We start from the raw sequence: 14,289 nt of genomic DNA, 5'->3' as shown, positions 1-14,289 counted from the left end.
ATCTACCAACACATTCATTGATTTGAGTGTCTGACGTCAGAAAATTTTATATTTCACATAGATTTGTCGTTCAATGTGCATACAAACAATTTTAAAATTTACATAGGCAATTGTTAGTATACAGGGTTAACAAATTAAAAGTATGTAAGAATAAATTTCAGAAATAGACCGAGATTTAAACTAGTCCAAAAGTTATATATAGAATTTATACGAACCCACAAATAGGTAATTCCACTACGCGATTGAATGATTTTGACGTTTGTGGTTAAACGTATATTGTAATTCATAATAGAAATATATCATAATGACATAATAATAGAACAATATCATACTGACGGGATCTTTTAAAGTACAAAGTCACGTTATAAGAACAAAAGAAATGCAAAAAGTCGCATATACAAAACAAACCACCAAAAAATGAAAACCAATACAAACACATTCAATTTGACGAGATGTATAAGTACCGAGCCACGTCAAACGGATATCACATAAAACCATTCAACAGTAAAAGTAATAATAATAATAGAACAAAGACAAATGAAAGAACTATAAAACAAGTTGTTAAGATGATAAACAACATCAGTACGCAGAATCTATACATCGAGACCATCGTGTATTATTTGAGAAGTTGATACGGAATATTTATCAACAAGGTCTTGGTACCTTTTGATGAACTTTTTTAGAAAAAAGGACGAGATGTTCTTTGACATACCCTGGTTCATCAACTTTCTACTCAGACACTGATGACGTTTTACAAAGTCTGAGTAGGAGCTGCTAGCTCGTGAATATCGAATAAGTTGGGAAATATATACCCCATATGCAGGTGAAATTGGTAAATTGCTACTAAGGTGGGGGAATTTATAATTTCAAAATTAAAATCGTCTCGTTTGTCATAGATTTTGTTACTGAATCGACACAATTTTTAATAGGTTAAAAAACTAGGAAATCTTTTTCTAATAGATTACACAGTCAAACCGTCTCTTCTTCATCATGCCTGATGAAGTGAAGGAAAGTACAAAATGAATAATAAATGTGCAGTATTGACCATGACCTCCGGCATAAACAAATTGTTTACTAAACAGTGCACACCATTTATGAATATATATTAGAGGTATGTACTGTCTTAACATATATGTGTATATCAATAAAGTTTATAGAGAAAAAGCAACAAGCAAACATACTAGGTACCGGATCGTCTGGAATTGACAATATTGCACACACGTTATGACATTGAGTATTCTGTTCAATGATCTTCAATCTGTTTGGTTGCACACACGTTATTACAGTGAGTATTCTGTTCAATGATTTTCAATCTGTGTGGTTGCACACACATTATTACAGTGAGTATTCTGTTCAATGATTTTCAATCTGTGTGGTTGCACACACGTTATTACAGTGAGTATTCTGTTCAATAGTCTTCAGTCTGTAGAACTTGCATGCGATGAAAGGAATCCAAAGTTTAGTCCATCAGTTTGAACTGCTAGCCCACTGAGATAAATGGCTTTTAAGACATTTCGCTCCTTTGCCGATTGAGGCGTTTGTGGAATAGATGCATTGTCTCATCAAATATCGGTCACCCGTAAATATCCTGGTGTTCACCTTCCTCAAATCTTTACCTTCATATGTTAATGCCACTACTGATTACCCAAGGTAAATGAAGGCCTGAAATCTTTACATTCCGTAACAGCGCTTTTCACTATGAATGATATTTTCTTCTATACAAATATTTCACAATCAGATTACAGCTAATGCATAGAGGTTTAGGTTGATGTGTATATCAAACAACAAAATAAGTGTCACAGTTGTATACAGATAACAATAACTAAACAGAAAGGAACAAAAACTACTAAAACAGTGTGACTGATTTTTTTATAAAGGAGACAAAATAATATAAGCATCTTTAACAACTCAACAAAATAAGAGTATCTACGGTTGTCACGTAGGATAGTCTTAACCAATCAAATATTTATTAAGCTATCGAAATCTACATACATTGGAACACTAACAAATAATAGATATAGTGAGTGGCACGTATCTGATGTATGCCGTTTGATGACACATATCTGAACTCCATTGAATATTATACTGGACTGTTATAATAGAAATGTAATGTAATAATATATGTTACTTAAGTACTTTTGATAACACTTCGAAAGTTATTGTATACTTATAACTTAATTTGTAGTTTCAGTATAAACGTTTCAATTGTTGTTTCGAAATTAATATCATCAGAACTATTTCACTATGGCTGGCTTTAAAGTAACTTTAAATTTATCGGAATTGAAACAGTTTGAATACCCCATATAATGTCCAAAATAAGTATCAGTAGACGGGTTTCTATGTAAATTTCCCAATGTACTGTAGATTCAGAAATTAATGCGAGGTTTTTCTTAATGCGAAAAATGCGACAGAACTGTAAACGCAATAATTTAAACTCGCATTATGAAATATTTCATATGAATTATACAGGAGTTCTCTCAAAACCGTAAACATTAAAATCGCATTTAAGTTTAAAATCACAAAATCGCAATAATAAATGCACGCAATAATTTCTGAATTTACAGTATTCAAAGACCTTCTCGAAAAATTGGCAAATTCTAATAGTTATTCAACTTTTAATATGCATATATGCGTACACTTTACTGCATTATTCAGTGCTGTATAAGTTATTTCACTCTACTGCAATTCACAACAAAAACATATATAATAATGTAAAGATTATAAAATGTGCTGCACATAAATATCGTGTTCTCATTCTCTGTTATAAGTTATTATATATTCTGGATAACTCGAACAGCTGTTTTGTTCATAAGTTATAAATTCTCTGTGTTTTCCATGAATAGCCCCCATGACCGAGTCAAACATGTCCTGTTTATGAGCCGAATTGTTACACAAACCGAGATGTCCAGCCTGCATTATACATTGTTTGCAAGGTGGTCTTTGGAACGCGTATCCGACATTGGTAACAAAAACTTCACCTAGAAGCATGCGCACTACTATTATTTTAAGGTTAAACATATCTTTACCTAAAAAATATTGAACAATTTTAATACAATTAGTAAATATACACTTTGAAAAAAGAATTGCAACACTTCGATTGAAAACAATGTAAAATGACGTGATTTTAGAATGTGTATAATTTGGGTTTTACCAAATACTTTGATTCGTATATGGTTTACAATTTGTGTTATTAAATTATATTCAAAGAGTTCTGAATGAGTTTCATGCGTTAAAATCTGTATTTGCTGCAGAACCACTGTTTTGGAAAAAAATGAGTCCTGCAAAATAAGTACTTTTTGTGAAAAGCGCAAAAAATATTTGAGTGTAGCTGTTATGTCATAACCATGTAGCATAAATAGTAGATGAAAAGTAAGTTGATACAATGAACTCAATTTGAAACCATAAATGGTTAAAAAATATTTAGCAGAACTAAATTTATACACATATTCGACAATCTTGGCATTTTACATTGTTTACAATGGAAGTGTTGCAATCCTTTTTTTCAAGTGTATATATTCGATATTTTACAGTCAGTTCAGACTTTTGATAGACAAATTATCGTTTTATCGATAATCAATCAGAGCATGACGACGATTTAATCAAATGAGCTGAAATAGACAAAAACAGTACATTGCACAGGTGTGTTACTTAAATATATCCTAGAAATTACCGATGTTACACTGTTCATGCAAAAGTTGTTGATTAATAATTTAACAGGTGTAGCCTTTGGTTTAGGTCAATACGTATTATATCGGCTTCATACACATGTTTTGATTGTATAATATCTGTATGCATAGAACATGATGATCGGTTCGTATGGAAGCAACATATATCAAAACTCATCTGTGTACAGTCCTATTCCTGAATAGAATTTAAAATTGCAGGTTTAGACAAAATTATTGTTCATTAGAAAAAATAATTCTTGTCGAACATTTTTCGAAAGAAAGGTGCCGGTGCAAATTTTTTTTTGTTTTGAAAATTTTTATATGTTAAGTCTAAACTTGCAGACGACAAGATGATTCATTCATGCTTCAAACTTGAATATTTAAAATTTTTCCTCCGCGCGACGCATTGATGAAAAAACACACGGCATTGATTTGTATGTTTGATTTGAATGGTTAATCAGTTGTTTTGTATGTTTATACGGCTGTTGTTGTTATGATTCTTTTAATGTTACATTTTCATTATGTCTGTTTGTGTTATATTAGTGTTCTTATTAATGTATAAGTATTTATCGCTATTTTGTGCATTTTTCCTTTGATCTTTTTTTGTGATAATTTTCATATCATGCTTCTCGCTTGAGATGGAAAATTATCGCTAGAAACTAAGGAGGCCACGTGGCGTTGCTAAGGAAATTGACATTGAAATTGACAACGTCGTCATAGGTAAAATAGCGATAAACAGATTATCATTGGTCATCTCAATTCGATTGCTTTTCTCACTTTCGCTGTACCAGCTCAAGCGAGAAAATCAATCTCGTTGAGATAATCAACGATAATCTATAATTATTTAAACAAATAAAAACAAGAATACAAGGCATCTATAATTTCACCATTTGGGGGTGCATGGGGTGGGGGTAGATAATTTGATGACTGCGGTATGTTTGGTTATCATTAATTTCATATACATTTACATGTACATGTATGTTACAATTGATTCGTATTACGAACATCTATCTTACAAAGATAAATAATAACCTGCATAATGGTCACTCTTCGTTGGACATTCTGCCGCATAAATTCCTCGCCCATACATACCATCGCGTGCTAAGCGTGCATCTAGGCCACCATGTGCAATGGCGCTAACTGTAGCATCTGAAGTACCATGGAACAAGTAATGCTCATTTATTTCAGAATGTATATCTGTAAATACATTCTTGTTCATGTTTGCGGTTGTTTCGATTGGTCTTTGCTTTGTCATTCCATAGAATTCAAATTGTCGATTTGAAGTTTCAAGACGACGAAGCAAATGTTGTCTATTCTGGGCATATTTCAAAAAAAGAGATGGATTTTCTATTCTTTCGACCTTCACTACTTTCATTTGTGAATATCCACTTTGTTGCGCGTCACGACCTTTGCCAGCCAAATGGGGTTTCCATGTACGACGTATCAATTGCACTATTGCGTCTTTTTCTCTATCTGATGCTTCGTTGATTTCTATTTTGTCCAGCCCATGATCAATATGTGAAAGCCAAGCTTCTAAACTTCTTTCTTGATTGTATTTGGTCCAGTTGATTGGTGTCATGTTATTAAAAATGTCTTGCACTCTATTGTGGCCTAAAAATCAAAATATCTTTAAATATCATATTGTTTGATTTTTATGTGTCGTTACTTCATAAATTGTTCTTGTCTTTTTACTTTAAAAATCTTTTACTTCTTTATTATTATTATTTATTATTATTATTATTATTATTATTACATGTAATAAACCCAAAACAACATATTTCAGTTCAACAAATGACTTTCTTTATTGACAAAATCGTATGTTATACTAAATGTACACTGCGAAATATTTGTGTTTTTATGAATGAATTAATTCGTAGTCCCAAATAATTCGTGCAGAAACATGCAAATGGCCACTTGAGTAAATAAACAAAATCGTTCTCTTTCAGTAAACCAACACTACAGACAGTCGCATCACAACATCAACGACTTTACGTGTATAAAATTTTTAGTGATCGGAAAACAAATCACTGGAATGATCCCTAGTCAGTGGATCAGGAAATATTCCGTTTAAAAATCTGTCGACCTTCATCCAAATGGCACCAATGGCAATAGCATAGCAGTTTTCGCCTGAATATTTGGCCATTAGTAATTTCTTGATGTATACTTATATACCCTACTTTCTACATTTTATTGTTTTGGAATGTAAAATATTTCAGACATGTTAACTTATGATAGAGGTTTTTTTATAAAGTGCAAGATAACAGGAAAATCTTCTTAATCTTACACAAAATCAATAAGTATATACTAGTTATAGAGATAAGTGTATGATATGTGAACTATATGAAAGACCTGCAGTAAAACCCTTGCAAAAGCGTGGGCGTCCTTCTGGCCGTGTGTGATGATTACTCGTACGCAGCCACAGAGTTTGCCACACTTTTTGCACGTTGGGAACCCTTTTAACAACTCTTTGGGGGGTCCGTAGATGTCCTGTTGCAAGGTGTCTGTCCCTTTCCAAAAACGTTAAATTCCACTGGCAGTCTAAATTTCCTAAACCTTCATCCTGAACAACCTCTCATACAGAAGTACAGTTGTGTTAACACGATGTCACCGAAGCAAAGTTTCAATTCCTCTTATGGAAGTGCAAATTTGCAAATATAAATAAACTCATCATAGATACCAGGACTAAATTTTTTATATACTAGTACGCCAGACGCGCGTTTTGTCTACAAACGACTCATAAGTGACGCTCGAATCCAAAAAAGTTAAAAAGGCAGGAAAAAATACGAAGTTGAAGAGCATTGAGGACCAAAATTCCTAAAAAGTTTGCCAAATTCAGCTAAAGTAATCTATTCCTGAGGTAGGAAAGCCTTAGTATTTCAAAAAATTAAAACTTTTGTAAACAGTTAAATTATAAATACAACCATATCAATGATTGTTCATGTCAGCACAAAAAGTGCTGACTACTGGGCTTCTGATACCCTTGGAAAAATAAATCTCCAACAGTGGTAGTGGCATAGACCCAGTGGTTGTAAATAAACTCATCATCGTACAAGTGAAAAATATTTCATGCATGTTTGCCACTGGAACAAATTAACAATGAATACAATAGATAGATTCTGTAAAAGATACCATCCGGGATTAATCCAGCTGAGAGAAGAACAAAACTTTGCAAAAGCAAAATGTTGAATATCTAACATTAATGGGATAAATTTGAGATGAATTCTTCAAATATGGTGTTAGCCCTGTATAACAACGTGTTATCCAATGGAGAATGTGTGTCATAAAGGTGTCACATATTAGGCGAGTAAAATAAAATTAAAATGTGATTTTGCGGCTGGCATAGCAATTTGCATTATCGACCTTTACGACAGACAAAAATAGCTGCCATGAAAAGTACACAATCGTCGTGCCACGATAATCATTTACTGTGTAACTACCTTAGATAAAGCCATGATCGAGGATAGACTACATTGAACACCGAAAGCGTTATTTTTATGTAGACTAGGTGGTCGAGTGGTCTATGGTTCTGTGCACGTTGCAGGTGGTTTTGCCACGATGCCACAGACGCAAGGGTTCGAAAGCCGCTGAGGGAAGAACAAAAATGTGCGGCTTTATTTGCTATCGCAAATTTGAAGATGTAATAATTTTGGCATATTTATGTTTAGGTTTACTCTTTGCAAGTCAATTGTTGGTACTGACTACGGTGTTAAAAGTTTTCATTTAATTGAAATACGTTAATACATTTACTAAAACAACTATGCTAACATGTGTATATTAACTGATGACTACTTACCCTGGAAACTAAAAATAAGCATAGCTACACATATAGCTAAAAAAACAACACATGCGCAGACAGTTATATGAAAACCAGCAGATGTGTAATGTCCGCTCAACCAGGATTCTTTGTGGTAGTTTGCACTGAATATCCCCACACTAATTGCAAGACAAAATACTACAAAATATTTAGGAATGTATCATTTCCAAGCATTAATATATAAAAATTTCTTTACGGATCATTTAAACAAAGGAATGGCTGCTTGCTTGTTTCTGTATGACTCCAACTTTTTCATGAACGTATTCAGGGACACTGATGTGCAACGTATAACAATTTTAGTTTTAACACAAACAAACAACAATCTTCAACTCAGGAAAACACTTTTTAACAGTTTTGGATTCTAATTTCCAGGATGATGGTTTGCTATGAAAATTTATTGTTCCCTTTCTTGACATGTTTTTGTCTGGATTTGATGGCGGCTAATGCATACACAAAAGGATACACTCACGTTTTCATTTCGCCCTGATTTAGTCCGTCTGGAAAGGAGTCCAGTAGTATTTTTGAAAATTACAATCTTTCATTTGCGCCAGAAGGTTATATTTCATTTGCGCCAAAAAATAAAAACTTCATTTGCGCCATTTTTCAGGTAATTCAGGTAAACAATAACGGAAGCGTTAAATATGCATTACTCAAAAAGGTTTGTCTCTACAGTATTTCTCTGGATAATTTGGTGAGTTCAATGCCACACTCATTTCTGAAGCCGAGAGTCACTAAGGTTTATAATAGGGGTGAGTTTACAGACCATACGTTCTGAAAAATGGAAACCAAGTCGTTTATTTGTACCCCAAATATATAAAACCTTGCAAAGCCAGTATAACAACTGAAATGGACTGCAGTTCATGAAAAAACGGACTATCTTTTATCAATATGGTATGCACTTGAGAGCAGGAATTTTTCAGACATGAATACATCAATGATACAAACTTTAATTTATATCAATAGTCTTTTTTTCTAAATATATATGTTTTATACTATTACCTGTATTTACCTGTAATATTGGTGCAATTGAAAGGTTTTATTTTGGCGCAAATGAAATATTGTTTGTGGCGCAAATGAAAGATGTTTTGGGCGCAAATGAAAGGCCAATTGGCGCAAAAGCAAAGCACCGGTATTCCTTCGTCTTTGTTTATTCATTTTCTGTTTTATAAACAAATTTAAGCTTACGTATCCAATCCTCATTCATGCATGCATGCATGCGATGTGTATTATTGCGTTTACCCTATCTAACCTAATTAAGCAATGCCTTACTGTGCTTAAAATAATGTGTTGTATGATTTTTATGCTTATATATCTATTATGTAAGTATATTTTGTATATGTATGCACTTGTTGGTTATAAAAGTTCAAAGAGATTATGTTTTTGGTTATTAATTGGCGACTATAAATAAGTTTCTGATATGATTTGATTAATTTTGATACACGATTTGCATTGACGCATACACTCTCTTCAGAAAGCCGGTACATAGACAATAACTGTTTTAGTGTCTTGAAATATTAGGTGTATGCGAGCTTTTAGCGAGATACTACACCTGTTTCTAGCCGAGTTCAAACACAGCTGATATATAAAGACACTAAACAGTATTGTCTTTTCCTGCAATTTCTGTATATTATTTCTGTTTTGAAAGACACAAAAACACATGTTTTGCATTTATTTTCGATTTGAAATCCCCTGAGGTCCGTGTAGTAGTACGATACATTAATCACACATTCGAGAACCTCGAATGGTCAACAATGATACATCGCTCAAGGTGAAAAATTATCTATTTTAACATAACAACTAATTTCAACAGTAAAAATAAATAACAAAACATTGTCCAATTTGAAACAGGAGTGTACGAGTTGTTCTACGCTTCAGAACTGAAATTTGCTAAACATGCATGCTGAAATTGACGTCGACATAGTTGTTTTTGTTACACAATCATACACATTCAAGTTCAGTGGGCGGAGCTTTAAAACAATATCTCATTCAGTATAGTTTACAGATACAGCATAGCGATATCTGTAGGGCTGTATCTGTATAGTAGAACACCCTATTGCAGGATAAATATATTTATTCGTATGATAAAGTTAATGGAGCATTCATTGAGTTTCAGAAAAATAAGAGCGTGACATATATAATTATTTAAGATGTTTTATCCTAGAAAAACATCTTGTATTTGTTTTCGATCTATAGTGATTTACACGATGACAATCAATGTCCACAAACATGTGCGATCAAATAAATTTTAATAAAACCTGTAAGTGCGCTGCTTATCCAAATGGCATGATGGACTCTAGTGTGAAACTTGAACTTCGAGACACACATTGTAAATATGGTAAATAAGAGACAAACAGCTCCTCCAAACATCCCAAAGATATGAAATACTATTGTTGCTTTTACCCATCCTGCAAAAATTAGCTTTTAAAGGCAAATCTGTTAATAAATAATAAAAAAAGTATTTAGAACCTAAGAATAGTTCTAAACAAACATTTTGTGCACTTTTTTTTTACTTATAGGTCTTCACGTTTTGGTCCAAATGTGTCGCAGTTCTATTTTTTTTTTTTTTTTTTTTTCGCCATGGCGTTTTCAGTTTATTTTCGAACTATGAGTTTGACTGTCCCTCTGGTATCTTTTGCCCTTCTTCTAAACATATTAAGGTTGTGTTTAAGATTGTGTTTAGGATCTTTTTGAGAATATAAAACACTTTTAAAAGTGTTCAAATTCAAAACATTTTTACATGTAATGTTCTCACTGAGACATTTGGTTAGATATTAAATACAATTCTAAACACGATTTGAAATAAACATGAAATACATGTGAATAATTTCTAATCGCGATTTTTACAGTGTACAAAATTAGATTACTGTATTTATGAGCACTGAGTAAATTGCTATTAAAAAATTAAATTCGCAACTTGATTCGTACTAAGCATTTAACATGAGTTATTGTTGATAAGCATATTTCTTTCCAACAAAAGAAATTAATATTGCACTAATTCAATTTATTTTGGCCGTTGACGTTTACAATACCTTGTCAGTCTCGAAGTCTTTATAACTAATCAATGTTTTTTCTTTCATAAGTAGAATAAAATGAATATTTGCAGATGACTCGACACTGTATAGATCTTTACATAGCGACATTGACAACTCCATAATGAAAATTGATATAAATAGTTCAAATGGGTTGAAAAAGGCTTTTATGTTTCCATCCGGACAAATGCAAAGTTCTACCAATTTCTACCAAATCCAATTATGTGCAAGAAAGCAAGTATAAAATGTCGACATACGATGGATCTGAAATCACACTAGAAACAGTTCAGTTGTGTAGGATAAACATATACAGACACAATTCAATAAAGCAAACAAACTAGTTTGAAATTTTAGAAGGACTTTTTTAATATCCATACTATAAAAGCTTCTGTCTACTATTTCAGACCTTAGCCCGTCCTCATCTTGAATATGACAGTAGTGTATTGAATCCACACAGAGAGAGAGCTATGGAGACAATTGTAAACGTCCAACGTAGAGCAACAACAGTGTTACCCAACCTCAAGGCTCACTCAAACAAAGAACCATAGATAATTATGAAATTCCTACTTTTAAATTGAGAAGGCTAAGAGGCGAATTGACAGGTACCTACAAATTAACAACAGGGGTATATGACTCGAGTGTACATAAGGTTTATTTATTTGTATTACAAGCTCGACAACAACAGGCAACTCGATGATATTGGTTAGAAACAGAGGCAGATTAGAAAAAAGAAAATACTCTTAACTAACCGAGTAGTGAAAGTGTGGAATAGCCTATTGATTGATCAGACATCTTAGTGATTGCAAAAAATGTAACACCATATAAAAAATGAACGAAAAACAAATATGTAACACATAAACAAACGACAACCCCTAAATTACAGGCTCCTGACTTGGGTCAAGCACATACATAAATAATGTGGGGGTTAAACATGTTAGTTTATCTATGTTTTGGAATTCGAACACACGTAGCATAAATACCACCAGTGCATGGTTTTCGTTGATCAAGGTTTTACACCGCCACATTCTGTATGTATGTGCCTGTCCCAAGTCACGAGTGTGTAGTTCAGTTGTTGTCGTTTGTTTATGTGTCACTTATTTGTTTTTCGTACAATTTTTGTACATAAATTAGGCCGTTAGTTTTCTCGTTTTAATTGTTTTACATTGTCATTTCGGGGCCTTATATAGATGACTATGCGGTATGGGTTTTGCAAATTGTTGAAGGAACGGTGATCTATAGTTGTTATTTTTTGTGTCATTTTGGGTCTCTTGTGTAGAGTTGTCTTATTGGCAAACATACCACATCTTCTTTTTTTATATTGTATGGTTTATCTGATTATTGAAAATATAAGCGAATTGCATTGTACAAAACTTTGAAGATTCTAAACGATAATTTCAATATTTTATTTTTGGATATAGAATAGTGAAATAAATAATGGAAATGCGCGTAGAAATCCGTTAAGTTTGTGCAAAATATACCTTTTCAACAGTCACGTTTAAACAGATAAAATAAAATAAACTTTTTATCAACCTTACCTGGTGACCCGCCTGGTAAATTATTACAGCAAGTTAATATGTCAGAAAATATACAATATTTCCACAGTCCAAGTTGAGACAATTCTGATCTTGACCACGACGGACTAGCTAATCCACCGATGAGGAAAATAAGTCCTACTGGAATTATTGCTGTTGTCATTCGGACACGCAAAGGAAATTGAAAGAAATTGTCTATTCCAACAATTAAAGAGTTTTTTATTTCGCTCTGAGACATCTTAATGATAAATTATTGATAGATATAGTTAAAAATGTACAAATTATGTTAGCATATATCACTTTGTAGCCCTTTTTGTCTTTTTAAATATTGATGTGTGTGGGTGTCACTATCATTTTTTGAAATTGTTTGGTTTTTCTTAGTACTGGAAATTTCTGATTTAAATATTCGGTATAATAATAGAATTCAATAAACATAGATAAGCTTCCTTCCATTGAAAATTGATCATGCATTTTGTATTAGCTGCATGTTTTAAATGTTTTGTTTATTAATATCATATCAAATTAAAATCGACTTATAATTTAAGAACAGGAAGTATGTTGGCAGATTTGTCTATACATGTACGTGCGTCAAATTATTTTATCGTTGGACTAGACCCTTTTAAATCCATTAAAGGTATATTTAAATTGTTATGTGCTTTATTATAGAAAAAACTATGCTCAGAATAGTGCACAAGAACTAAATGTAAAATAATTATCAAAATGATTTCGAATGTGTGTTAAAGAGGTCAGTGTTATCGTGGTAGAATGTTTGACTCGAGTTGGAGATCAAAAGTTTTATCTCGGCTCTCGTCAAATCAAATACTTCATCATGTTATCCTGCCTAAGGATAGCAATAAAAATTGGTTGGATGTGATTTAGACTGAAGTATACGGGCTTATACGCTCTTCAACTTCGAACTTGATTTGGCTTTTTTAACTTTTTTATTCGAGCGTCACTGATGAGTCTTTTATACACGAAACGCGTGTCTTTCAATCATGGTATCTTTAACGAGTTTAGTTTCTTACCCATCCAAGAACTCGCAGGGTGTGGATGCTTGATTCTCTTTGAATGACAAGTGTTTTGTTGTTCCAGCAGATAAAGTTTCCTAAAAATATTGTCCTTGCATATCAAAAACCATTATTTGCAATGTATCACAAAAGACCTTGCAATAAATAGCACAGCTGGTAATTGTATATTCTTAAACATCATTCAGAAAGAATGATAATTTACAAAATCACAAATCTGTCCTTCTTTTCATTGGTAATAACATCAAAGAAAATGAAGAAAATCTACCGTCGATGATACTGGATACCACAACCTCACAACACTCTGTATAAAGAATAATATATAGCTAGATCATCAAGATTTTCGTCTTCACATCTTTTCTAAGTGCTAACTACTAGTTTTTCTACAGCAAAGCCTCTAAAATATTGCGATGAGATATATGGTTAACCAGTGGTGTCAATCTTATATGGATTCTCAAAAAAATTCTAAAGGTCTACTATTGAGTCTTAGATAACAATCTCTCCAATTTTGCAGCAACGTTAAGACATCGTTTCTACTCTAAACACTATTATTCCACATGTTTATTGTAAGATCGACTTTAACATCATTAAAAAAAAATATATGAAAAATAGAATCGTTTTAACAAATTTCTTGTTTTGGGAGTTAATAATAATACCTATTTTGTGAAGAATCACACTGATTTTAACCTCAGATTCTATATGAAAATACAATGAAGATGATGTCATAAAAATACTGGACTTAATTAATAATTTAAAGTTGAGTTTTGAGGATTTCTATTTCAACACACCATCGGTATTCAATGAGTACTTATTATGCACCCCTTCTGGACAATTTGGTTTTTTTTCTCGTAAGAAGCAAAATTCATTCAGAATATTTTAAAGAAAAAAAGAAATAGTACCTTGCGAATTCTTTGATTTTTCTTTCAGATATATTGATAATGTCCTACAACTTCCAAATTTTTTATTTCCTATTTCTGAAGCAGTAACATACCACCCTCTGCTCTGTTTTATGCTGTTTACCTATCTCAATTGATACGTCAACATCGTGCTCGTTCATGTACATTACTACACGTATTGCATAAACAGGAGTGTGCCCCTTATACAGAAGCTGCTTCTTTAGAGTTATGAGGAGGAAATATTAAAAATGACACTCGCAAATTTTTAAGAACACCATCACGAGTTGGTTAATATGTACGATGTGTGTGTGTCTAAACTTGACTGGCG

At 32.6% G+C, this 14,289-nt stretch overlaps 1 protein-coding gene across 1 annotated transcript; it reads right to left on the bottom strand.

The window, feature by feature from the left end:
- Nucleotides 1-2,569: 2,569 nt before the first annotated feature.
- On the bottom strand, nucleotides 2,570-12,386 carry LOC134705076 (uncharacterized). The gene is made up of 5 exons (XM_063563845.1): nucleotides 12,044-12,386; nucleotides 9,735-9,884; nucleotides 7,459-7,617; nucleotides 4,698-5,276; nucleotides 2,570-3,026 (listed from the first exon to the last, which is right to left on the bottom strand). The coding sequence occupies exons 1-5, from the start codon at nucleotides 12,276-12,278 to the stop codon at nucleotides 2,752-2,754; spliced, it is 1,398 nt and encodes a 465-aa protein (XP_063419915.1). The 5' UTR covers nucleotides 12,279-12,386; the 3' UTR covers nucleotides 2,570-2,751.
- Nucleotides 12,387-14,289: the final 1,903 nt, after the last annotated feature.

Source organism: Mytilus trossulus, chromosome 2 (assembly GCF_036588685.1).
Source record: "Mytilus trossulus isolate FHL-02 chromosome 2, PNRI_Mtr1.1.1.hap1, whole genome shotgun sequence".
NCBI classification, from domain to species: Eukaryota; Metazoa; Mollusca; class Bivalvia; order Mytilida; family Mytilidae; genus Mytilus; species Mytilus trossulus.
Note: the sequence above shows the minus strand (reverse complement) of the source record. Positions and strands in the feature narration are given on the sequence as shown.